Source organism: Lutra lutra, chromosome 13 (assembly GCF_902655055.1).
Source record: "Lutra lutra chromosome 13, mLutLut1.2, whole genome shotgun sequence".
In the NCBI taxonomy this organism is placed as follows: Eukaryota; Metazoa; Chordata; class Mammalia; order Carnivora; family Mustelidae; genus Lutra; species Lutra lutra.
In genome coordinates, this window is record NC_062290.1 from 22,438,407 (window position 1) to 22,464,086 (window position 25,680).

The 25,680-nt window shown below is 46.0% G+C and overlaps 1 protein-coding gene, 1 long non-coding RNA gene and 1 pseudogene across 2 annotated transcripts in view; 2 read left to right on the forward strand and 1 right to left on the reverse strand.

Annotated features, from left to right (window-relative positions):
• LOC125082941 (spermatogenesis-associated protein 31D1-like) overlaps window positions 1-25,680 on the forward strand; it is an 894,603-nt pseudogene that overhangs the window by 553,836 nt on the left and 315,087 nt on the right.
• Window positions 1-25,680, reverse strand: part of LOC125082854 (uncharacterized) — a 571,692-nt gene that overhangs the window by 530,106 nt on the left and 15,906 nt on the right. The gene's annotated exons all lie outside the window — the stretch shown is intronic.
• Window positions 904-1,830, forward strand: LOC125082850 (putative UPF0607 protein FLJ37424). Its single transcript, XM_047698675.1, has one exon. It carries the CDS (start codon window positions 921-923, stop codon window positions 1,569-1,571), a length of 651 nt encoding a protein of 216 aa, XP_047554631.1. The 5' UTR covers window positions 904-920; the 3' UTR covers window positions 1,572-1,830.

Consider the following 25,680-nt stretch of genomic DNA (forward strand, 5'->3'; position numbering starts at 1 on the left):
GTATATACATTTTTTTTACTCATCAGTATGATTCTTGGTTTTGAAACTTTTGCATGTCATATTTGCAATGTGCAACATTAGACCCATGAGAGAGAAACATGTCAGTGAAGTAAGTTGAAGGGGTGTCTGGGTGGCTCAGCCAGTTAGGCATCTACCTTCAGCTCAGGTCATAATCCCCAGGTCCTGGGATGGAGCCCCACCATGGGCTCTCTGCTCAGTGCAAGGCTGCTTCTCCCTCTGCCTGCTGCTCCCCCTGCTTGTGCATGCTCTCTCTCTCACATTCTCTCTCTCTGACATATAAATAAATAAAATCTTAAAAAGAAAATGAAGTAAGCCAAAGAAACAAGATTCAAACTAGGTAAAGCCATGTGTAAGATAAGATTTTTTTGAAATCTTTCTCAGCATGCTGAAGCTTCCAGCTTCTAGACAGTAATACATGTTCCCCTTGCCAGACTCCCAAGAGTATGTCTCCCCTCTTGTGCATAAGAATTTCTAGAATTACATTTATGTGCCAACAATGTGGAGTGAACCTGGCTGGCATACTCACAATGACCAAACTGTATTGATCTTACTTTAGTCCATTACATTGCTCCACTATTAACTTGAATAAATGATGTATTTGCTTTCTAGACATGAACAGCTTCTTATCTATATGGAATAATCCAAGGGTGCATTCCTTTCAGGTAGATAACAATTTATCTAGAATATAATCTTTATATATTTACATAACATCTTTAAATATAATCTTACATATCTGGATCCTTCAAAGTAGACCAAATTGGGTCTGCAAGGCTGAATTACAATTGTGGGATGGTACAATGCTCACAACTGATGGTCCATGACCCCCGTCTTCTGAGATCAGAATCCAGTGTGGTTCCTGATCAATTTGAACAAAAGAAGAGTTCCCCTCAGTGAACTGGATGGACCCTCTGAAAAAACCTGTACTGTCTGCTCATACTTCCATGATGTTTGGACCCTCAAGAACTGTGAGGATCCCTCCACCCCGGCAGAAATTCACTGTCTTGCGTTTGCTACCCGAGCAGACAGTCGAGTCTGTGAAGCCTAAACCATCCAGTTACCTCCCCCATTCCTGCCCAAAGGAGTTGGGGGAGAAGGTCCAAGAAGTGCCCAGAGAAGGGAAGGAAGATTTTGTAGAGACCAGAGGGCGGGACGATGGGAACAGGGCCCCCCACAGCAGTGGGAATATAGTGTTGACATCCAGGCCCCTGGAGACTGGTGGACTGCTCAGTTCCGACCAATGCAGCCCTGCACCTGGGGACCAACCTCCCAATTCCTCAGGAGACAGCTTGGGGGGAAACACTCAGATACCTCGGGTGAGCTCCCCCTCTGAAAGACCTGTTGTCACCTCAGAGGGCCCAGCTGGTGACGTTGTTCCTCTTCAGAAGCCTGATACAGATGCAGGGATGCTCTCCGACCCAACCCCAAGGTGCCCCTTGCTTCAGGAGAGATTAACACAGGAAGTGGTGGCTGAAAACCATCAGCCTAGCCAGAGAATACCAGACCTATCAAGGAAGATCAGAGAGGCTGATAAGCCTTCAGGCATCCCATGAGAGTACTCTTTGCCACCAGTATCTGCCACCAGCAGGCCCTCCAATAGGAAAATATCCATGCCACTTTTTGTGCCTCTGCCATCAGCAATGCCATTACAGTGGGGCAGAGAAGAGTTGCCCCCACCTCCTAAGCTTCCTTGCATAGCTATTGACAAAAACCTGGGCATTTTGGACAATACCGAGGATCAGGGGAAGAAGATCTTGGAGGGTGGAGCAGAGATCCTGGCAGACGACGGGGCCACTCAACCTGCCCCTTCATCCCCCCTACTTGCCTCAAGGACTATAGACTCCCTGCCCCCGGCCATTCACACATCACAGGTCCCTGTTCCTACCAACGACTTGGCTGACCAATGTGCCAGGCCCCCAATCCCATCTGTCCCTCCACCCTCCCCAACAGAAAATACTGATCAGGAAACAGAATATGTAGCTCCTAACTCTCCTAATCTTGCTGTTCCTACTGGTTCTCCTCCCCCCTGGGGAAATTCCACTTAAGAAACCTCTTCAATCACTCATCTCTATAACACCTACTTCTGACCCCCCAACACCTCCTAACACCTCAACCATCTCATTACAGCTGCCCTCCTGCAAAGGAGAATCCCCAACTCCTCTGTGTGTAGATGCCCACCCCTCTTTTCCCACCCACCCCTCTTCCAGTCCCTCCCCCAAATAGTCCTGTTATTTTTGTTCTGGCTATAACAACTCAGCCAGTTTCTTCTGCTGTCACAGCAAAGGCATCGGCAAATTTGACATCTGATCATACTTCAAATTCTAATGTCATTGACGTGGACATGACTCCTCCTTCTCAAGCTATCACTTTCAGATCTCCCCCTGGCCCCGGGGTGAGCTTTCCTTCATCATCCCAGGGCCATTGCAACAGGATGCCGAAGTGCCCTAGAAAGACTCTTGCCTCTACCATCCCATCAAAATTGATGGCCACCTGCCCCAACATCACCCCTCAGCCCACACAAGGGACACTTGCTGGGCAACAGCAGACAGCCTTTCTCCCCAGTGCTGGTATTTCCACTGGCTTACTCATGAATTCTGGAACCACCAGCGTTCCAGTAGGCAGCACCTCTGCAAACTGCAGCCATTGCTCTAACCCTGATGCATGGATACCACACCTCCCTCACAGGCCATTGTCTTTCATTCTCTGCCTCAGTCCAAGGCAAACCACTGGCCATTCTACAACACACCACCCAGTAGCAGCCACACCACCAATTTATCTGCCAGGTCAGCCATCACACCAATATCAATTCCTATCCTCTCTGCCCCAGGAATCACCTCTCAGCCCGTATCTGGGAACCAAAATGGGCAGCAGCCTGGTAATTCCTACCACTTGGGAAAACCAGTAGCCTCAACATAAGCCATAGGCCCAACTGCCTCTATAGCCCAACTATCCAAAGATGGCAGAAAGCAATCAGGTCTTGCAGCCTCTGCATTTGGCACCACTGTCAAAAAACAGAAGGCCTTTGGTACAAGACAGGTATTCTCCCCAATGGCATATCTACCGCTAGTGGCCGTGTAGTTGCCGCTGGGATACTCAGTGCCAGGGTCAGTAGCTACCTGACTACACTTACTACTCTAGCCCCACATGTGTTAACAGGACCTGCAGCCCCCATGGACGGTGGGAGCTTTGGGTTTGGTGTCTCTATCCCAAGCCCCGCTCGCTCACAGCTACCCGGAACATCCAAATTTGGGGCAGGACTGCAGGGGGCACCCAGCACCACTTCCGCTCCTCCTTTTGGTCAGACAACTCAGGCTGTGTCTCAAAACAATATGGCTGCTGCTGTAGGAGGGGCAAGTACTGTCCCAGTATCTGGACAGTCTTCCAATTCCTCTTTAAACCCGGGTACCTGGGGCCAACCCGTCCAAAATGTGGGTGGTGCAGTAGTGGGAAACCACAATACTGTTGCAACTGTTGGAGGCACTAGTGGGCCCAGTATCCTTAAGTGTACCCAGGGATCATCCAAACAAAGAAAAACTTCTCCAGGTGGAAAACCAACCACCAAAGGCAAGAGAAATGAATCAAAAGACATGTCTACTTCCACCTTAAATCCAAGCACCAAAAGCCAACCCGCCCAAAGCAGGGGTGGTCCGATGATGGGAAAGGACAACACTGCTCCCACCATCAGAGGCTGCAGTGTGCCCATTACCTTCAAGAGCATCCACGGCTCATCCAAACAAAGAAAACCAGGGGAAAGAGCTTCCACCTCAGAAGAGCAAAATACATCGAGAGACGTGTATGTTTTGCCCTTAAATCTGAGTACTTGGGGCCGACCTGCCAAAAGCACAGGCAGTATCTCTAAGAGACAGGACAACACTGCTCCCACCATCAGAGGCTATAGTGTGCCCCTCACCATCAAGTGCATCCAGGGCTCGCCCAAACAAAGAAAACCCTCAAGTGAAAGACCTACCACTTCAGAAAAGAGAAATACGTTGAAAGACATGTGTGTTTCGCCCTTAAATCCAAGTACTAGGGGCCAACGTGCCGAAAGCATGGGCAGTACAACTATGGGAAAGGATAACGCTGCTCCCACCATCGCAGCCCCTGGTGTGCCCACGAGCCAGACCTGCACCCAGAGCTCACCCAAACAAAAACACCCCGCTCTAGGTGGAAAAGCCACTGGAAAAGGGAAGAGAAATGTGTCAAAAAACATATGTGTTTACCCCTTACAGAACACCGGGGGCTCGCCTGGTCACACGACCACTCTTGTAATTCCAAGTACAAGCACCAACTCTGTGCTTCAACCCACTACTTGTTCCCTCCTTCCTCCAAGCACCTGTGGCACACCTGCCCAGAATACAGGTGGTGTAAAGGAAGGGAACACCGTCATTTCCAAGACTGGACAATCTGGCATTCCTGCTTTACATCAGTATAACTGTGGCCCCCCCAATGCAAACACCGGTGGTACAGATGAAGATGACATCGTAGCTATGATGGCGGCCCTTTATATCAGCAAGCGCCCTCAGAAGACTTGCAGACTGCCTAGCACTGACACAGGTGGCGCTAGGGGAATCAGCACCACATCTACTATGACTGGAAACACTAATGGTCCCCCATCCACACAGACCACACGGAGCGCCCCCAACCACAGCACTGATGGTGCAATGGGGGGTCGTGCCATGAAATTTTAGAAATCTCAGCTCGGAACACATGGGCCTGCCCCTAGTCAGAGTACTCCTCTGACTTTGGAGAAACCAGTAATGTGTTTGGAGGGTCCTGGCCTACTGTTCCTGTGCCCTGGATGTAGCCGAGTCACCTTCATTAACTGCCCAGGGCTTCATAGGAAATTACCAAGTTCTTTTCTTTTGTGTCATGAGTCTCAACAAATATGGGACATATATTCTTCTGCAAATTATATGTGACAGTAAATGGACTTTGCTGGGCTATAAAGGGGCTCAGCCCCTTCAAGTGAAACTTAACCTATTCTCTTTCTACAAGTCAGAAGGAAGTACCCTTCGGGGTGTATATTTTGGAAGGTGAGGGGCACCTGAGCCCAGTTAAGAACTACACCAGATTCGAGAAGTTCCAGGTGTAGAGAATAGAAGAAAGCTGCATGTACCATCAACTGTGCGTGCCACCCCTGGCTTGACGTTAACTTGGCTGACCAAAGCTCTGAGCCAGGTTTCTCTAGTCCTGCAATGGGCAGGATGCTGTCTGCTGTCTGCTGTCTGCTAAAGTTCCTTTCCCCATACCTACTTGCCTCAATGGACCCTTCTCTTTCCCAAATTGAATATATACTTCTATATCTATAAAACTTTGTTCTCATTAATCTGCCTTTGCTCATGTGCCCTTTTTGTCTCAACAGTGGAGAAAGAATTAACCTACGTGAGTGGTGATGGGTTGAACCAGAATTAACTTTGTAAAATTTTCTGTGTATCAGGGATTGGCATGTGGAAGTAGCCAGACTGCTAGTGCTGACTCCTGAAATCTGCATTTTGAGTGTAAGGGATGACAATCCAGGAGGAAATAAGGTTCAAAGGAGGGAGGGATGAGGTGACTACCTTCCCCTCTTCCCTCTGTGTTTCGCTCTCCTCTCACCCAACTCTGACCTCATTAGTGGCGGGATAACCCCTGATGTGTCAAAGGAAGCCACTCTATGATTTTAGTTTTTAAACATGTTTAAATGTTTTCTTATGTGCCTTCTTATTTAATTTAGACTTAGGCTAGTCATTCTTATATGTTCCCTCTTCACCCAGAGAGGACAGATGTGAACCTCGAGGAACAAAGGGAGTAAAAGCGGGTGCCTGCACTGTAGTTGTTGTAAATTTCAGTTTACTTAGAATTTACCACTGCTGCTTAAACGCAGTAGAAAAGATCCTGTTCAATAATCAGCCCAGCTCAGATCTAAATCTCTATAAGGCATCAAATTGCATGTTACAATCGTGCCCAATTCTTGCTGACTCTAAACTTTTAAACTTTTCTGGATCTCCACGAAACTTAATAAAGGCAAAATTCCTGACTTTGTGGAGCCTTCATTCTAGCTGGAGGGGAGTAAAATACAGGCATGTAAGTTATCTGGTAGATTAGCCAGTTACAAATTTGTGGAGAATAAAGAACATCGAGATTATAGGCAGTGGGACAGGATAAGTTTCCCTAAGTGGAATCTGAACAGGCTAGAGGGAGGTGAGTGAATCAAATATCTGAGCGGAAAGCATTCCAGATGATGAGGATCGCTGCAAAGACCAGAGGGAGGGGTACCTGATACCCTCTGGAAACAGTTATAGATTAATGTGGCTGGCATAGAATCAGCAAAGGGAGGGAAGAGAGGAGGAAAGAGATGTGGGTTGAATTCCCTGCACCATTTATTAGTTGTGCAATGACAAATGGTAGCCCCAAACTTCAAGTGTCTCAGCAAACTCATTGCTTTTTTTTTCCCATGGCCTATTTACCTTCCAAGATTTTTGGAAGGCTAAAATAAAGTAAGAAAGTAATTTGTAAACCATGTCGTTATTCTTCTATAAATAAGGATAGATGCACAGGTGATAGGTAGGTAGTTAAGTAGATAGACACCCAAAGAGATGGATGGAGATAGGATATATACATACATATGCATGCTTAATGAGTTCCTTAGGCAATAGTGTTTTAGTTGCCTTCACCAGGTAATTCAAATAGGAGATCCCATTTTAATAGGAGCATAAAAGTGCCTACTTTTATGAAGTAAACACGTGGGAAAATATGATAACTGAGCTTAAAAATGCACAGCACTAAGTCTAGTGCAACATTTATGAGATTAGCCCTGTGAAAACAAAGAACACACCAGCACACAGAGGCTGCTGGACCCCTCCAGGCACCCTGCTGCCTGATTCATTTACTCTAAGTTGTTTATTACAGTTCCAGAGGATCAAAGCTCCTGCTCCCTGACTGCAAAGAATCTCCTGCCCTTTGTAGACAGAACTGCCTCTCAGAAGTAGGGTTGAGGGGGTATAGCTCAGTGGTAGAGCATTTGACTGCAGAAGTAGGATTGAAATCCAGTTTGCTTCTAATAGTCCTGTACCCTCTCTCAGCCATGTCTGGTAATGTTATCAGGGACAACTTTTAAAAGTTTGTACTTTTTGACTTTTTTTTTGTTTAAAGCCTTCAAGCTAAAAGTAATATTCTAATAAGGCAAACATTTAAATCTGTGAGAGAGGCAAAGATGATTTTGAGTTTCATATTTTGATGCACCAAAAGAGTAGAAGCAATTTCTTAAACAGACATTTTCTTTTATTTTTATGAAAATAATACATAAGCATAATAGTAACTTGAATAATATTGAAATGCAACACTTCTCTCTCAAGTTCCTCTCTCCAGAGACAGGTTTTTGCTACTTTGATGTCGTCCCCATGATTTTAAACATCGTGCCTATCCTGCTGCCTCATGTACCCATTTTAGATAATGTTTTTACCACCCTAACATGATGAAGATAAATTCCACTCCCACTGTTTTCCTTCCCTCTTCCTTTCCAACACTTCGTATTCAATTAATTTTGCTGCTTCAGTTTTGTAAGTAACTTAACGTAAATTTGCTGGCTTTATTGGTGAGGGAAGTGATAGCACAGGGCTAAAAGCTCTGGTTCCGGTGATGGGCCACTTGAAATAGAATCACATCCTACCTTATGGGGTTGCTTGTGATAAGCAAATAATAATGCACTCGCAGCCTTTAGAGTCTAACACAGAGGAGAGCTCAAGAAATAGTAGCTATTATTTACTTTTTACATCATTAACTTACAACCTAATCTCATGATTTTCTCTGTGCATGAGACTCTGTCCCATAAGCTGCTCTGCCTTACCTCACCCCTTGTACAATTCACTTTCTGTCAATAACATGTTTACTTTTGTTTGTGCTATTAGCATTTACATTTTGCCATACAATTATAGCAAAGTGTTCTGTTTTATCCACAGCTTGGCTGTAAGAGTTGAAAACCAATAAACTGTATTGACTAAGTATTGCTGAGTCCTAGAGAAAATAGTGTGGTAGGATTGTATTTTCTACTCTGTTATTATGGTGCTTCTACTCGTCTTTGGCATCCACTGTTTAAAATCATGCTATATATTTTTTAAAGATTTCATTTGACACAGAGAGAGAGAGAGAGAGAGTCCAAGTAGGGGGAGGGGCAGAGGGAGAAGGAGAAGCAGGCTTCCCACTGAGCAGGGAGCCTCATGTGGGGCTCAATCCCAGGAACCTGTGATCATGACCTGAGCTGAAGGCAGACACTTAACTGAATGAGCCACTCAGTCACCCCTTAAAATCATGCCTTTTTTAGTTAGCTTTATACTTGTGATTATTTTCTCCTATATAGATTTTTAATTATTTTTCCTAAAGTTTTAATTTTTTCCCTCTTTTTTATCCTTGCACTATTTGCACAGTAATAAAATATTTTCAAACTCAATATTATTTACTTGGTTGGGTCCCTTCCTTTCCTAGAACCATTGCCTCTCCCCTTCTCAGTTTGGAAGCTACAAGACCAAAGTAAGGATATGATCCTAGGAGAAAGGGAGCCAAAAGGGCCACTCAAACTGGTTTTAAGCTAAGCCAGAAATGCTGACTAATCACTAATTATGAAAAATGCATAATTCTGGCTCCACCACCCTAATTTTGTAGTTTTGTGGCAGAAACAACAATCTAGATTTCAACCAGTACTTGAGCTAATCATGATGCAAACAGTCTGTTTTCCATATTGTACCAAATACTGGTTTAGGCCTTAAGTGAGCACTCACCAAAGGCCCCACACATTTTATAAGATTAAAAATTGTGTATAGCATTTTGGGCAACAACTTTGGTCAGTAATAAGCAAGATATTTTCCTTACATATATTTCTCAAGAATGAAAAGGTAGCTTGAAAAAAAAAAAACATTTCAGTGGTTCAGACTCATAGGTCTGTATCATTCATGACCTAAATATATTCATTTTAGAGTCCTAGAAAATACCTGGGTGTGATGAGCCTGCAGGGTCCCTTCCTGACCTAATCACTGCTGCGATCCCAGAGTGACATGATGTAACCAGGCTTCAGCAGCAGACTATACTTCACCTGAGATAAAGCTGGAAATGTTCTTTTCAGCAGTACCCAAGACAAGAGTGTTGTCCTCAGATACCCCTTACAGATAAGAAAACTGAGGCTGGCAGAATCAAATAGGTACTAAGAATAGAACCATGACATGGATCTCCTGATTTTGTCTGAGGCTACAGGTGTGAGGAGGGCAACCAAACTAAGACAAAAGTACGTCTGAAAAATTGTCTCTGATATGAATAGTGCCTTTGTGTTAAGTCCATGCTAAGCTTGACTTCAGAGGCATAGAAGTAGATTTTCATAAAATGGAGGACAAATGAAAGTTTACAGGTAAGAGATGGGGGTGGGAGGCCTTGAGGTAAAGGGTTTAAAATGGAAGTTCAGTTTCTAGTTTTCCATTTGGCTAATTCAGGCTGTCACATAGAAATTTGGAAACACTGGCTATGGTGAAATACCTAAGTTAGCCACATGGACAATCAAAAAATATTTTTCCAAGGCGCCTGGGTGGCTCAGTCAGTTAAGTGCCTGCCTTTGGCTCAGGTCATGATCCTGGAGTCCTGGATTGAGTCCTGCATCGGCTCCCTGCTCAGCAGGGAGTCTGATTCTCTCTCTGCCCCCACCTCACTCATGTTCTCCATCTCTCAAATAAATAAATAAAATTTAAAAAGATATTTTTCTGGATAGAGATATCTTTCTGTTTCCCTTGGAAAGAATTTCATTGATTTCACCAAATATCTCAAAGTCATGACAGGAAGTTGGGAAAGTTCTATGCTTGGAATTTGCATTTATCATTGTTAACAAGCACATTTGTCTGTGCTTGTTTATATCTATATTTAGTATCCTAAATACTTAACAGATATTAACTCACTGAATCCTTATAATAGCAACCCTAGGTGCGCCTGGGTGGCTCAGTGGGTTAAGCCTCTGCCTTCGGCTCAGGTCATGATCCCATGGTCCTGGGATAGAACCCGCATTGGGCTCTCTGCTCAGTGGGGAGCCTGCTTCCTCCTCTCTCTCTCTCTCTCTCTGCCTGCCTCTCTGCCTACTTGTGGTCTCTGTCTGTCAAATAAATAAATAAAATCTTAAAAAAAAAAAAGAAACCATATTTAATCAAAGGATAGAAACGCCAAAATTAATACCAAAGCCAAGAGATTGTGAAAGTCATCAACCACAGAAAGATTCTGATACATTTCTAGAAGGCAAAAAGTGAAATGTAGGAGTGATGGACAGAATGATCAAGAAAAGACTACCCTGAGAAGGGGCTGCACAAAACCAGTTTACTTCTGCTGAGCCTTGGTTATAGTAAAGAGAGAGATAAGAGGGGCTGAAAACAAGGAGACAAAAATCCAGAATAAAAGTTCATTTAATATGCTCCAAGGATCACTCAGTCTGCCCTCCATATTACTCTGTATGAATTACAATAGATTGTTGGTGAGCAGAATAAGGGAAAGGGAATGAGTGGTCAACCACAGGTTATTAGCTATAGTTCATTGTCATTACTACAAATTCCATCCCAGGCTGCCCACCCATGGCTTCATTTGCCATAACTGAAGATTACTGCTTTATAAATTGTCAAAGGAGGAGTAATCTTTCTGGCAATCTTATAAATAGCTGTTAGTATTAAAATATTTTCATTAATGACTAAATTAATCATTTAAAAAAATTTTACCTTGACAAATTCTATCTCAACATGTTTGCTTCTGCCAAGCCATAATATTATCTAAGAATAACGATTTTCCATCTAAATTATTTCATCTTATGAGGACAAGTGTAAGGGCCTACTTAATCAGAGGGAGCCATTTTGTTGTTTATGCAGTAAATTTAGATTGACCCTATGCAGTAAACTTAGATTGACCCTGCCCCTCCCAGAGGAACTTACTTGCAAAGCCCAGATACAAGGGTGGGTCAGGCTAAGTTAGAGACATCCAATCAGTGGGGCACACATATATCTACTAGGGTGAATTGTAATTCAGTTGGCCGCCCATGTGTGACCTAACATGACTGTGCAGTTTTCTCTGTGTATTGCAATCTCACTGGCCACCTGTGTATAGCCTGGCTAAACTACCTCTATAAACGTTAGTCTGCGAGGCTGGGAGGGGTCGCCTCTTTGCTAGAGAAGGCCCTGACCGGTCAGTTTGATTCTCGATGCTTGGCACAAAATAAAGCTTTGCTTGACCTTCGCTTTGTATTAGTCTCGCTCCTTTGATTACAGACCCTAACACTGAGGGCTCGTCCGGGATCAAACGACAAGAACTGAGCCAGCATCAGAATTTCTGGGAAAGCCTCCGGAGGTAAGATCTTGGGATCCTGTCTGTCTGGTTGCAGAGCTCCAGGCTATAGCCCACTGGGGAGAAGCTGGATGCAGCCATGCTCCCCAGGGCTGGAGTAGATGCGGGGATGCCCCATCCCTCTACTGGTAGATCGATGGGGGGTTCGAGTCCCCCTAGGCAGTCGGGGGTTTCAAGTCCCCTTAGGCAGACAGGGGGTTCGAGTCCTCCTGGGTGATCGAAAGATCAAGAAAGTCCCCACTGGTGGCAGGTTAAGGACTACTGGGCCTGCGGTTGTCTTTGTTTTGTCCTTTTGTTGTCTGTCATGCTGTTTGTTGTGTTTACAGGGAACCAAGAAAGTCCCCATCAGCAGCAGGTTCTGGATGAGGATCACTGGGCCTGCAGTTGTCTTTGTCTCATCTTTTTGTTGTTTGTTGTGTTGTTCATTGTGCTTGTAGAAATGGGGCAAGCAGGGAGTAAGGGACCTGTGACACTCCTAAATCTTGTTCTCCAGAATTTTAAGGATTTTCAAGGTAAAGCCACCCAGTCGGGTGACAAGGTTTACCCGGGAAAACTGAAAACACTCTGCCAATTAGAGTGGCCCACTTTCTCCACAGGGTGGCCGCTGGAAGGAACGTTTGCCTTGGCTCAGATCTACTCTACCCAGAGTGAGGTCTTCGATCTCCATCGAGACCAAATACCGTACATTGTTGCCTGGCAATATCTGATAGAAGAGCCACCGTCATGGCTCAAGGCTCACCTTCCCCTTGCTAACGAAACCATCTCTCTCCCTCTAAGGCAGGTCAGATCACCAAATCCAGAACAGAAAGATGAGGGGGAACCAGGGAAGAAGACCATTCTACCTCCGTGGATGTGGAGGTTGTAGAAGCCCCCCCCCCCATCTGTCCCCTAAACCTGACTCTCGGTCCCGAGACACACTTACCAATCCACCTCATATGGGGTCGGGGTCCACCTATGGGACCACCAAGCAGAAAGACTGCCCTGATCCTTCCCCTTTCCCCTACCCCCCTCTGCTCCCTTTACCTCGCTGATGCTGCCTCTCCATGAGGTTGTTCCACCGGACAGGAGAGGTCGCCCCCACCTAACCTATATCCCTTTCTCCTCTTCTGACATCTATAACTGGAAGACCCAACACAAATCCTTTTCTGTCCACCCTCAGGATTTAATTAATCTCTTGGGAGACTGTCTTTCTTACCCACCAGCCCACCTGGGTGGATATTCAACAGCTCCTTATGGTTCTCTTTAACATGGAAGAGAGGGATTGCATCATTTGAGAAACCCATAAGGTGGTAAGTGAGAGACTTGGCGAGGACCTTGAGCCCCGGTGGATGGAGGACTACTTCCCAAGGGAACCCCCTGACTGGGGACCAAACTCCGATGAAGATAAGAAAAGCCTATGCTTCTACCGCCAGGCCCTACTAGGAGGTCTCTGTGCAGCTACAAGGAGACCCATAAATTTATCTAAAATTAGTACAGTGACTCAAGGTAAGAATGAGTCTCCAGGAGCTTTCCTAGAAAGGCTTATTGAAGCCTATAAAATGTATAGCCTGATCGACCCCGAGGCACCCAAAAATCAGAAGGCAGTGAATCTTGCTTTTGCCAGTCAGCCAGCCCCAGATATAAGGAGGAAACTTCAGAAAATTGAAGGATTTGAAGGGAAGAATCTGACTGAGTTAGTGGGAATAGCAGAAAAGGTGTTTAACAACAGGGATGCACAAAAGGATGGAAAACAGACAAAAAAAACTGGTTAAAGTTTTGGCATTACATGAGGCGGGAAGGAGACAGGGGGAAAGAGGTCAATGGAAAAGGGAAAGGCAGGTAGGGGATGGTAAATGGAAGGAAAAGCCTAAGTACAGAGGAGGCAGGCTGGAAGACTTAGATTTAGATCAGTGCGCTTACTGTAAGGAAAAAGGACATTGGGCCAAAGAGTGCCCCAAAAGGAAGACAGCAATGCTGGCCACCAGAGACTGAAGGGGCCATGGTTCGGAGCCCCTCCCCAAACCTCAGGTAAAAATTAAAGTGGAGGGGAAATCAAGTGATTTTTTGGTGGACACAGGAGCCCGAGGGAAAACTATCTGGAGAGGAAGTCTGGGTACAAGAAGCAAATGGCACAGAAAGACATAAATGGACAACAGAGAGGACTTTAAATTTGGCCTCGGGAGTAGTTAAACACCTATTTTTGGTCCTCCCTAATGCCCCCTATAACTTGATAGGAAGAGATCTCCTCCACAAGCTACAGGCTGGCAATCAGTTCTCAGAAGGAGACTTGACTGTAACCTTGGGACAACCCATTGTGCAGGTGCTTATGGCAACAGTAGATGAATACCTCCTTTACGAGCCAGTCTCAAAACCAGAGGAGACAAAGGGGGGGAGCCTTCTCCAAACCCTACAGGTCGAGTTTCCCAATGTCTGGGCAGAAGGGAAGCCCCCTGGCTTGGCCAAGGGACAGCTTCCAGTGGTGGTATAATTAAAAGCAATGGCTATGGCTGTTTGCGTCTGGCAGTACTCCCTCCCTCGGGAAGCAAAGGAAGGGATCAGAAAACACATTAACCGCCTCTGAGGAGACGGGATCCTAGTTCCTTGCAAATCTCCATGGAACACACCTTTGCTGCCCATCAAAAAGGCTGAGACTGCAGAGTACCGACCCGTTCAGGACTTGTGGGAAGTTAATAAGTGGGTTGAAGATATCCACATGACGGTGTCTAACCCCTATACCCTACTAGGCCTCCTGGGCCCCAGAAGAACTGTGTATACCATCTTAGATCTCAAGGATGCATTTTTCTGCATATCTTTAGCAAAGGAATCTCAGCCCATTTTGCTTTTGAGTGGTCCAACCCACAGGAAGGATTCCAAGGCCAGCTCACCTGGACAAGACTTCCCCAAGGATTCAAGAATTCACCCACTATCTTCGACGAGGGCCTACACAAGGATCTGCGTGAGTACAGAACCTCCAATCTGGGAGCCACTCTGTTACAGTATGTTGATGACTTGCTGATAGCTGCTGAGGACTATGAGTCATGCTTGCAGGGGACAAGAGCTCTCTTACAGACTCTGCAGGAAAAACGGTATCAGGTATGAGCAAAGAAAGCACAGCTCCGTTAGAGCCACGCCACTTATCTAGGCTTTGATCTCCATGAGGCAGTGCGTTCACTGTCTGAGTCCAGGAAATAGGTGATCACCCGATACCCCCACCCCACCACATCCCGACAAGTGAGGGAGTTTCTTGGGACGGTGGGCTACTGTAGGCTGTGGATACCTTGGTTTGCGAAGATTGCCTGACCTCTCTACGAACTGGCAAAAGGGGGACTCACTATGATAGAGTGGATGGCTGAGGCAGAAGGAGCATTTCAGGAATTACAAACAGCCTTACTGAGTGCCCCAGCATTGGCCATCCCATATGTTATCAAGCTCTTCCACTTGTATATGGATGAAAAAGCAGGGGTGGCCAAAGGAGTTTTGACTCAGACTCTGGGGCCCTGGCAAAGGCCAGTAGCCTATCTTAGCAAGAAACTAGATCCAGTAGTGGCTGGGTTTCCCCCGTGCCTCCGCATAATTGCTGCCATGGCCCTCCTGCTCAAGGATGCAAGTAAATTGACTTTGGGTCAAAATCTCATCTTGACCACCACCCATGCTATTGAGGGCCTTCTCCAGACTCCACAGACTGCACCCGACTGATGGATGACAAACGCCCAAGTGACAGGGTATCAGACACTCCTCTTCAACGAACCAAGTGACCTTCGGCCCCCAGTGGTGCTAAATCCAGCCACACTGCTGCCAGAGGAGCTGGATGACCATCCACGCGATTGAGGGGAGGTCCTAACCCAAGTCAGAGGAGTAAGACTGGACCTCAGAGACATTCCTCTTCTGGATGCAGAGATGACTCTGTTCACAGACAGGAGTAGCTACATGGTCGATGGAAAGAGGTATGTGGGGGCTGCGGTGGTTTCTCCTGAGCAGGAACTCTGGACAGCAGCCCTGCCACGTGGAACATTGGCGCAAAAAGTGGAGCTGATTGCACACACCAAGGCACTCGAGATGGCCAAAGGTAAAACCGCCAACATCTATACGGATAGCAGGTATATTTGCTACTTTCCATATACGTGAGGCTATTTATAAAGAAAGGGGCCTTTTAACAGCAGAAGGAAAAGGAATTAAAAACAGGAGAAATATTGGCTCTCCTCCAGGCTATTTGGGACCCAAAAGAGGTGGCCGTTATGCATTGCCCAGGACACCAAAGGGGACTGATCTGATTTCAAAAGGCAACAAGCCGCAAAGCAAGCAGCCCGAGAAACAGTGCAAGAGCTGGTTACACTCCCAGCTCCAGCCCTACCAGAAAAACCAAACTATTCAGAAGAAGATTTAAAGTGTTTACAAAAATGGGTTAAATTGGACTATGAAGGGGACTGGGCTAAGACTAAAACAGGAAAGTTAATTCTTCCTCGAAGACTAGGTAAGAAGTTAGCAGACCAGATACATCAGGGTACTCATCTGGGGACACACAAACTCAAGGAACTTATACGCAAGCAGTTCCAGGTTTCTAAATTAGGGCATATGGTTCAGGATATAGTTGATAGATGTGCTCAATGCCAGGCAGTTAATGTGGGAAGAACTAGAATGGGTAGAGTGAAAAGAGAAAGAGGTAAGGAAGCAGGAATTTATTGGAAAATAGATTTTACAGAAATGAAACCTGGAAAATATGGGCACAAGTATATGTTAGTTTTTGTAGATACCTTTTCAGGCTGGGTAGAGGCTTTTTCCACCAAACATGAGATGGAAGGAGTGGTAGCCAAAAGCTATTCGAAGAAATAATTCCTAGGCTTGGGCTGCCTCTCGCGATCGGGTCAGACAATGGCCCTGCCTTTGTGAGTTCAGTCTCACAGGCATTGGCCAAGGCTGTGGGCACTAATTGGAAACTACATTGTGCCTACTGGCCCCAGAGTTCTGGGCAAGTAGAGAGAATGAACCGGACTCTTAAAAAGACCTTGACAAAGCTAATTTTGGAGACTGGCAGTGGATGGGTGGATCTCCTTCCTTTCGCCCTCCTCAGGGCACGATGTTCACCCTTCTTAAACAAGGTGACCCCATTTGAAATAATGTTCAGGAGACGGCCCCCCACCCACCCTGCTCTGCCCTCGGCTACAAGAGGTTGGCCTGGCAGAAATGACTGATCAGTCTGTACCCCAGTCACTGCAGCCATTACAGTCTGTCTTAAAAAGAACTCTCACAGGGATCCTAACTGCCCACACTGAAATAGAGGCAGAGGTGGAACCACATCCTTACCAACCAGGGGACTTGGTTTGGATATGTTGCCACCAAGTGGGTAACTTGGAGCCTCGCTGGAAGGGACCGTTTACTGTCATCCTGACAACCCCCATGGCAATAAAAGTAAAAGGCATTAGGGCCTGGGTTCATGTGGGTCACGTCAAATGAGCCAAGGACAAGGACGTCCCCAAAAGATGGAAGCTGCAGCCGACAGACCCCACTGACCGTGGACTAAAGCTAAGACTCAAAAGACTATGAGTTTATTGTTGCTCCTATTGCTACTTGTTGGTGTATTATTGCTCCTATTTTTACCTGTTTATGTAAAGTATAGGTGGTAAATTAGATGAACGGAATTAGGAAAAATGGAAAAGGTTATACAAAGCGGTAAATGGCTAACTCATCAGCCGACTGTGCACTAGTGTCATTTGTACAAAAGAAAACTAGAGCGATAAAAATGTTAGACTTACATGCTCAATATAATATAGAACTGGATGAAAAGTCAAGGATTTGACTAATCTCCAAGTAAAGGGGGGAATGTAAGGGCCTACTTAATCAGAGGGAGCCATTTTGTTGTTTATGCAGTAAACTTAGATTGACCCTATGCAGTAAACTTAGATTGACCCTGCCCCTCCCAGAGGAACTTACTTGCAAAGCCCAGATACAAGGGCGGATCAGGCCAGGTAGAGACAGCCAATCAGTGGGGCACACATATATCTACTATGGTGAATTGTAATTCAATTGGCTGCCCGTGTGTGACCTGACATGACTGTGCAGTTTTCTCTGTGTATTGCAATCTCATTGGCCATCTGTGTATAGCCCGGCTAAACTACCTCTATAAAAGTTAGTTTGTGAGGCTGGGAGGGGTCGCCTCTTTGCTAGAGATGGTCCTGACTGGTCAGTTTGATTCTTGATGCTTGGTGCAAAATAAAGCTTTGCTTGACCTTCACTTTGTATCAGTCTTGTTCCTTTGATTACAGACCCTAACACTGTGCAACATGTACAAAACTAAGTGAATGTGAAAGAACATTAAGGTCTCTATCTGGGTTCATGTAAGGCAAGCATATTTTCTTTTAAAGGTTTTATTTATTTAGCAGAGAGCACACAATCAAGGGAGCTGCAGGCAGAGAGAGTGGGGGAAGCAGGCTCCCTGTGAATCAAGGAGCCCGATGTGGAGCTTTATCCCAGGACCCTGAGATCATGACCTGAGCTGAGGGCAGTTACTTAACTGAGCCACCCAAGTGTTCCAGGCAAACACATTCTACATGAAAGATGGATCTGAGGACCTATGTGATCCTGAGTGTAAATGTCTGGGTACAAGCAAAAATTCCAGATAGCCTTGCCGACTTCCAAGGCACAGACATGGTAAGACCCAAGTCAAGGTCTCAAACAGTAAAGGGGGATCCAGGTAATATATGAATCATACATGGAACAACAGAAAATTTCATAAGTTTCATAAATGATTAAAAGGAGTTGGAAAATAGGATGGCAGACCTGAAGGACCTAGGAGGGGAGGAGGGGTCTTCTGAGCTAGTGGGTGGGGGAGGGGCTATGAACACACCTTGTTCAATTGTCCCCTCCCTCACCCTCAGAAACTCTTTGTGACAGTGCTCTGTGATGTAAGCCTGGGGAGGATATATATTCAGCGTGTGCACAGTATAGGGTGTCTTATGTTTCAGACAATGGAGTTCAAACACTGGAATGTTCTCTCATTTCTGAATAGCTATACTAAACCATGTCTGAGCTTTGGCTCAACATGCTTGGAGACTGATCCCAACTTCACCTTCCTGTGTGGGTTGGGATTGCTCCTTCTGTTCCTGTGCTACCTGGTGGGAATTCCATTTCCAACTTGGAAAAGCAAAACCACCCAAAAGGAAAGAAATCCTTGGGGTGGGGGGGGGGAGTGCTCAACACACGTTGTTACGGTTTCCATTTCTAATCCCAAATTAATCTATTTTTAAGATTTTATTTTAGAGAAAGCAATTGAGCAGAGTTGGGGGTGGGGCACAGGAGAGCTAAGCAGGAAGTGCAATGTGGGGCTAGATCCCAAGACCCTGGAATCCTGACCTGAGCCCAAGGCAGACACTTAATCAACTGAGCCATCCAGGAACTGTAATCCCAGGTTTTAACAGGAGTTTGGTAGAGTGGGAGAAACACCTAAAACAGGAAGTCTTAAGAGAATAGACATTCACTCCTCTAGGAAAAGAGGCCTGGCAGGGGTAATGGTTAAGAAAGGACGAAGGTTTCTACTTGAAACTACTGTATCTGGGTATGTGGTGGCTCTTGGATAAAATCCCAAACACAGGGAATTTGTAGTCCTGGATTGGGTGATTTTGAGAGGATGAGGTCTGTGTAAGAGAAAGTTTCCCAGCACTTGATCATGTCAAGTCACATTCCCATGACCAGCATCACTCGATCAAGCCTTCCTTCATGCTGGGCTGATCAGGAGAACACGGCTCAGCCTCTGAGAAGACAGTGGGGTCTGAGCTATGAACTAGGATACAGGGTCCTACCTGAGGCAGCACAGATATGACTGTTGGGCTTCATTCTCTATGTCCTCATTGAACAAAGGACTTTAGACTAGGAATACCAAGTGTGAACCTCCCAAAGTCGTCCCCTGAATTTTTCAAAGAAGTAAATATTGACAAAATTTTATCACCTTAAAAACTGAAAAAAGCAAGGTACACAAAGTTCTGTTAAAGTCCTAGAATTCTTGGATAAAGAATGTTTCCATTTCCGAGAGAAGAGTGAGACATGGGTCCCAACCCCCCTCTTTCTTTTCATTTTTCTTCTAGAGTCAGGGCAGAGCCCAGAGGAGGAGGAAAGGTGGGACTCTGGAAGGTAAGGTTCTGCGTATTCCCCCTGAGCTCTCCAAGGCTGACCCTTCCGGTCCTTTCTATGAGGGCTCAGGTCAATGATCTCTTGAGGATGCGAGCCACTAGGTACATTCCCTCTCGGGAAACAGAGGCCTCAGAGGAGAGGCTCATGGAAATACAGCCAGAATGCAAAACCCTTCTCAGATTCCCTGCTCTGACGACTACTGAGCATGAAGCAGTGATGGATCTGGGCAATGTGTGCAGCCCAATAGGTGGCCGTGTAAGATGTCAAGAGTTGGAACTTCTGTCTCCTGACTTTGTGAAAGCTCTGTGACATCATGGATGCTCAGGAGTCTTCCCTCACCTCTCTGCTTCACATGGATAATTTGGAAAACTCATGCCAAAGATTTCTTCCCTTCAACCCTGGCTCCAAGTGATTTCCATCAAGAGTTTCTGGCCCTCCATTCTTCTGAGGCTTCCTCCAGGGGAGACCCTGCAGCCAACCTTGTAGATCCTGGTAACCTCTCACTTCTCAGCCCTGATGTCCTGGCACTTCTAGAGAAATAAGTCCAAAAGAGGTGGGACTTCCTCAGGTGGAAGGAAACAAACGGTTCTTTTCTAAAGCAAACAATTGCTGATAAGCATGATTTGGCATCCTCCTTCCCTCTCTGGAGCAGCAAAGGCTAATCAAAGGAGCTGCATATGCAGCAGCAGTGCCCATATCCTACAACCTTGGAGGAGGGCCATTTACAGCAAACCCCCATCCAGCTCTTCTGGGGTGTCCAAACTCCACATAGTGAGTCCTTCTTCCCTGCTGCTGATGCCTCGGATAACATCTCAAATGCCTCCCCAGAGCAGGAATCCCCAGTAGTTCCCCATCCACTTCATACTTGCCTGAGAACCCACCTCAACTCCCACCTCAAACCCAGCCCCAACCCATCATGTCCAGCCCCAGGCCCACCTTCAATCCCTACTCCAAATCCTGCCATCTGGTCCTCTACCCAAAATCAAGATCTGTGGAGGTTATTTTCAGGGACCTCAGAATGAATCTGAGAGTCTCATGGCAACTGAAATGCAACATCTGGAATGGAACGTGTTGCATAAGGTGCAGGAACGTGTGTGGGGTTTACCCACTATTGTCCAAAGTTCCCAAGAGGATTATTGTCCTTCAGCTCCTAACCATTCTCCCAAACCCTGGGCCTCCCAGGCCCATGCTGCTATCTCTATCCCTCATGCACAGTTTCCTCTCAGTGAAGACATTCAGAAAAAACTAGAGAGTCATCTTCAATAGAGGCTCATCCAACACCAGTGGGGCCTGGCTCTCAGGATCTATGAGTCTCTCACACTGATGAGCGGTCCGAGTACTCTTCCACAGCTACCTGAGTCTCAGCACCATCATGGACGCTCAGGGATCTCTAATAAGAGTGAGATCAAATTGAGAATCTCTAAAAGTGTGTATGTGGAGGACCCAGAAATGCCTCAGCTAGAGTACGGTGACCTGGCAAAGTACAAAGATGACCTGGAGAAGGAAACAATGATTTGGAGAAGGACAAAAGTCTGGAGAAGGAAAATGATAACCTGAAGAAGGATCAGGGACACAACCCCGAGAATGACCCAAAAGATTATCTGTTGAGTGACCCAGTTAGCTCTTCAGATAATGAAATGGGGTACGATTCTGAGAAAGAACTTAGGAGCCCATCAGTGAACAACTCCATGGTGTCTGTGGAGACTATGGGTCAGAGACAACTTGAAAATGCCCTGAAGATACATTTACGCAGAAAGTCTGAGGAAATCAATGAGGGTCAGTTGCCTGGGGCTGTGCATAAGTCATGGCATACTATGAAGCAGACATCACTTCTTTCTGAGAAGTTTGCCAGACTGAAATAAAACAGAGAAGTTTGCCACCATCAGAGGTTGACTCCCTGAATACCTTCCAGGAGCTTCCCTTTGTTGAACCTAGTGCAGAACAGAAGCTGGAAGCCCATATTAAAAGATCTCAAAGAGGTGACTTGGGGCCTTCCCCCTAGGGTCCTTGAATCCATTATCTCTTTAAATTGAGAGAGTCCACATCCCATTCTAGCCTTTCCTCCTCAACCAATGTGATTTCTGTGGTAAATTGTGAACCTGGGAGCTTCAACTCCCTTGATGGAAGCTTGAAATCTCTCCAAGGAGACAAAGCAGGAACAGCAAATTCAGTCCCCATCCCGGATCGTCCTCTCCCTGCCACCTCAACTCTGGGCAAGGAAGAACAGAGAATTCTGAGGCAATCACCCTCTAATATCAACCATCAGTTTGTAGAGGATGTCCAGAAAACAAAGGATGGCAGCCAGATTCTTAAATCTGTCACACATGACACCATAGTACACAGATGGCCCCCAAGGCTGCCTACAAGGCAAGGTCCATTCAGACGTGAGCAAAGGGTAGGAGTGCAAATTTCGGTGGTAGAAGAGGACGGCAACAAGGCATAAAGATGAAGAATCCAGAACCTACTGTTGTGGCCATAGAGTCCAGGGAGATATTCAGGACCAAGGAATTTCATACACATTAATCACAACCTAGCATCTTCACAACCACCAAGCCAGTCAGCTCCTAAATTATAAAGGGGAATGAGGATCAGGTCAAAACCACCATCCCACCAAACATACCAATTCCGTAAGATTCTAAATCATTGGATCTCAAAGAACAACTCTTGCATGAGTTAAAGCTTACCCTGGAGAACAGGGAGCGTGACCAGGCCCAAGCCCAGTACACTGGCTTGCCCCCTGCCTCAGATCATTTGACTTACAAGGCTTCACCGACTCATGTCCAGGGTGTCTCCCAGGGGACACGAGAGCTTCCCAGGTGCTGAGTCCATCCAGAGGACACAGGAATTACTATGGAACAACAACAGGAGCCCTGATTCCCTAAGCATGTCTTAAGGAAGTGCCAGAATAAGAATCCCCCACCTGCTACAAAGGCCATGGGGCCTCCATGTTCCAAGCCACAAGAGTGTTGTGGAGGGGATGCAGGACTGAGAACATCCCAACCGAGAACAGTTTCCACACTGAAGATGTGGCATGGAAGAAGAGGTTCCCTACTCAGGACAGGGTATTGAAGGTAAAGCTGGGAAGCCAGCCTTCCCAGACCCTACCACAGATGGGTCAGCACCTCCTGAAAGCCTTTTCAGTAAAAAAATGAAGGATTTTTTTTGCAATGGCTTACTACTGGGATAAAATGCAAAAGGCAAGAAAACTCCTAGGAGAAGCCCAGTCCCCTATCATCTATGGAAAGCAGAGGGCTGCTTAAAGGTAGAGCTGCCTTTACTGGGATGCCGAAGCTCAGAAAATCATGACAGCTGTTGGGAAGTTCCAAGAGGAGAGAATGGGGTGTTGGCGTGCAATAGGCAGCACCTGCCCTCAGCAGCCCATTCCCTCCCCAACCAAGTTTGGGAAAACTCAGCAGAAAGCACAAGTGCAGGCCCAGGCACAGCCCGTCCCAGTGTATCCTTTCAACCCATAGGTTGAAAGGTTGACACCCAAAAGGAGATGAACACCAGGTCCTGCCAGCAAGAAGCTGTCTTTGCTGGGCAAGGCCTTACTGGAAGTAACAGATAGCTCAGAAACAAGGACAGCCAGCCCCAGAAAGTTTTGTCATTTAAGGACCAGCTACTGCATCAGAATTATCCCATCTCCATGCCCCTCAGGGAGCCTGCGCCCCACTGAAAGACCACCTGGGAGCTTCAAGTTGCCCAGTGACCTCCTGCCACTTTCACCACTCCTAAAGGCACTTTGTGCAGAGATGTGTCTACTATTTAGACAGAAAACTTCTCCAGAATTTCCAGTGAGAACGTTTTGGGGGGCATTTCCTACCCCTTGTGAGGAATAAATATTTCTCTAGTATAAAGTGATGTCTGTTCTGTGCACTGTCTTGGGAGCATGTGTTTTGGGTAACTCAGTTCAGCTGTTACTGATTGCTTCCTTCAGCTTCTAAAAGGTGACCAGTCTCCTGGACCTCTTGGGAAATATGTATCATGTGCCCCCCAAAGCCCCCCAAAACCCATTCTCTCTCTGATGAAGTTTGAGGATATGGGTTCTCTCTCCTGACCCATGGCTTAGCCTTACTGAAAATGTATAGTAGATCACACCTCTCCCCTCATTGAATGTTTTACACCATTTACAGCAAGTCTTCTATATCTGAGGAGGATCAAAGACAGGTATAGTTTTCAGAAAATAATGATTAAGCCACTGTTGTTTCTTCACTGTTATTGTGTTACAGTAGCTTAATCATTTAGAAGTCAGTGATCAGAGGATCCCACAGGTGGGTGAACTCTGAATGGGAGTGTTTTTCAGGGGGCGGGGTATTGTTTGGTTTGATCTTGGGCTGGTTAGGGTAATGTCAAAGAATATCCTAGATGATGCTGAAGAATCTATCCTGTGAGTCACGTTAAACTTGACACTGAGGTTTCCACTGGAAGTGCCTCCCTTCCATGGGTGTTTCTTCAGGCTGCTGGACTGAGGATGTTTTTTGCAGAACAAAAGCATCACTTAGCTGTTAGTGGTAGGAATGTTGACAAGGCAGCAACCACCTTCCAGGGTAAGACACCTTTGATGAAATGAAAAGGTGAAAGAGCCACCTTCCTGGAAGAACAAAACTTTATGTCTAATTATCCCCTTCTCAGGACCCTGTCCCGCTCCCCTCCTTTCTCAGTCTGATCCAGGCACCACCACTTTGAGGCAGACTGGAATCTGGCACAGCCTACCGATGCCTTATACCAAAAAGTCATGGTTCTGTTCCTTGAGTATGCAAGCAATACCTGCAGGCTGTCAGGCATGGCATCCCCTTTGGGGGAAGGTGATCTTGGTGCCTGCCTTCCATCCACACTCGATGACAATATATAAGATATGGCGTTTACTATGGCTAGGATGGCGTATGCCACCTTCAATATTAATGGCCTTAGTGGAGCCATGGTAGTTTTTCCCAAGAAGACGTGCAACTTATGAACCAGAGGTGAGTTCTAGACTGTGTACCAGGATACAGATGTTTGGGGGCTTATCATGGAACTCCATCGAATGCTTTTTTTGGGGGGGGGCGGTGGCGGCCAAGATGGCACACATTCCCACACTTAAAATAGGGCTCTGGAGGGAAGGTAACTCCACCTCAGACTGGGACTCAAAATGGGGTGAGTGTGCTGGAGAACACCTGAGGTAGTCTTCTGGACAGTCTCAGGACTGCTCAGTGCTAAAACAAAAAGCCTGATGTCCATGACCTCTCTCACTACCACACTTGTAGATTCTTGTCCAGGTTGTCATTGACCTTACACTATTTGAATGTTGGGGTCACAGAAAGAATGCAGATTTGATGCTGTGGAGGCCCTGAGGGGGACAGTAGGTGGGATGGGGCCCCGGGCAGGGAACCTAAAGAGGTGAGGAGCGGGTACATGAGGCTCTAACATCTATGTGGACAGACCAGCCAGTAACCCAGCCTGCCGGTTCCTACATAATTTTATTTTAGAGTCCATTATGGCCAATCCGGGGCACTTCATGCCACCCTGTAGAGCTTATTACTGGCAATACTTCTGCCATCAGGAATACTATAGTCTGACATTCTGTCCCTTTGCCTCATGCTCCTGTCCTTCCAGGTTATATTACCCTGTTAATTTTTCTACTCCACATCATCCACTTTCCACTTCTTGCCTATCCAGCAAGGCCTTATTCTTTCTTTCCTCACTGATGGGTTGTCGGGTAACCAACATGTAAAAAGCACCAGTCTGGCATAGGAAATAGAGTCCATGGTACTGTTAACAGCGTTACCTGGTGACATGTGGTAGCTGCAGCTGTGGTGAGCACAGCACAGCATAGAGTTGCATACCTGACAGTAATGTGATATTGGATCAGCCATTCTTCAATTTAAAAAAAAAACAAAAAACAGGCTTCAGTATAAGTGGACGACCCTATCTAATCCCCTTCAGTCCTTCCTGTCTGGCAAAATCTTTTCTCTCTGCCTTTTTTAGAAATGCCTTTCTGTATGTAACTGATTATTGTTGGATTAAATCTCCCATGTCAAAACAGTCTACTCACAACTGAGTCTACTGATGCCACATGAAATTCAGCCCTAGCACTACCTGGAAATCATTCATTCACTCCACAAATACTTATCCAAGACTTACTAACTTGAACAAAATAAATGGGGTTAGATTACTATTTCCATAGTACATTCTCTCCTCAGTGTTCTCAGATCTAATTTATTTTATTTTATTATTAATTTCACTTGAGAGAGA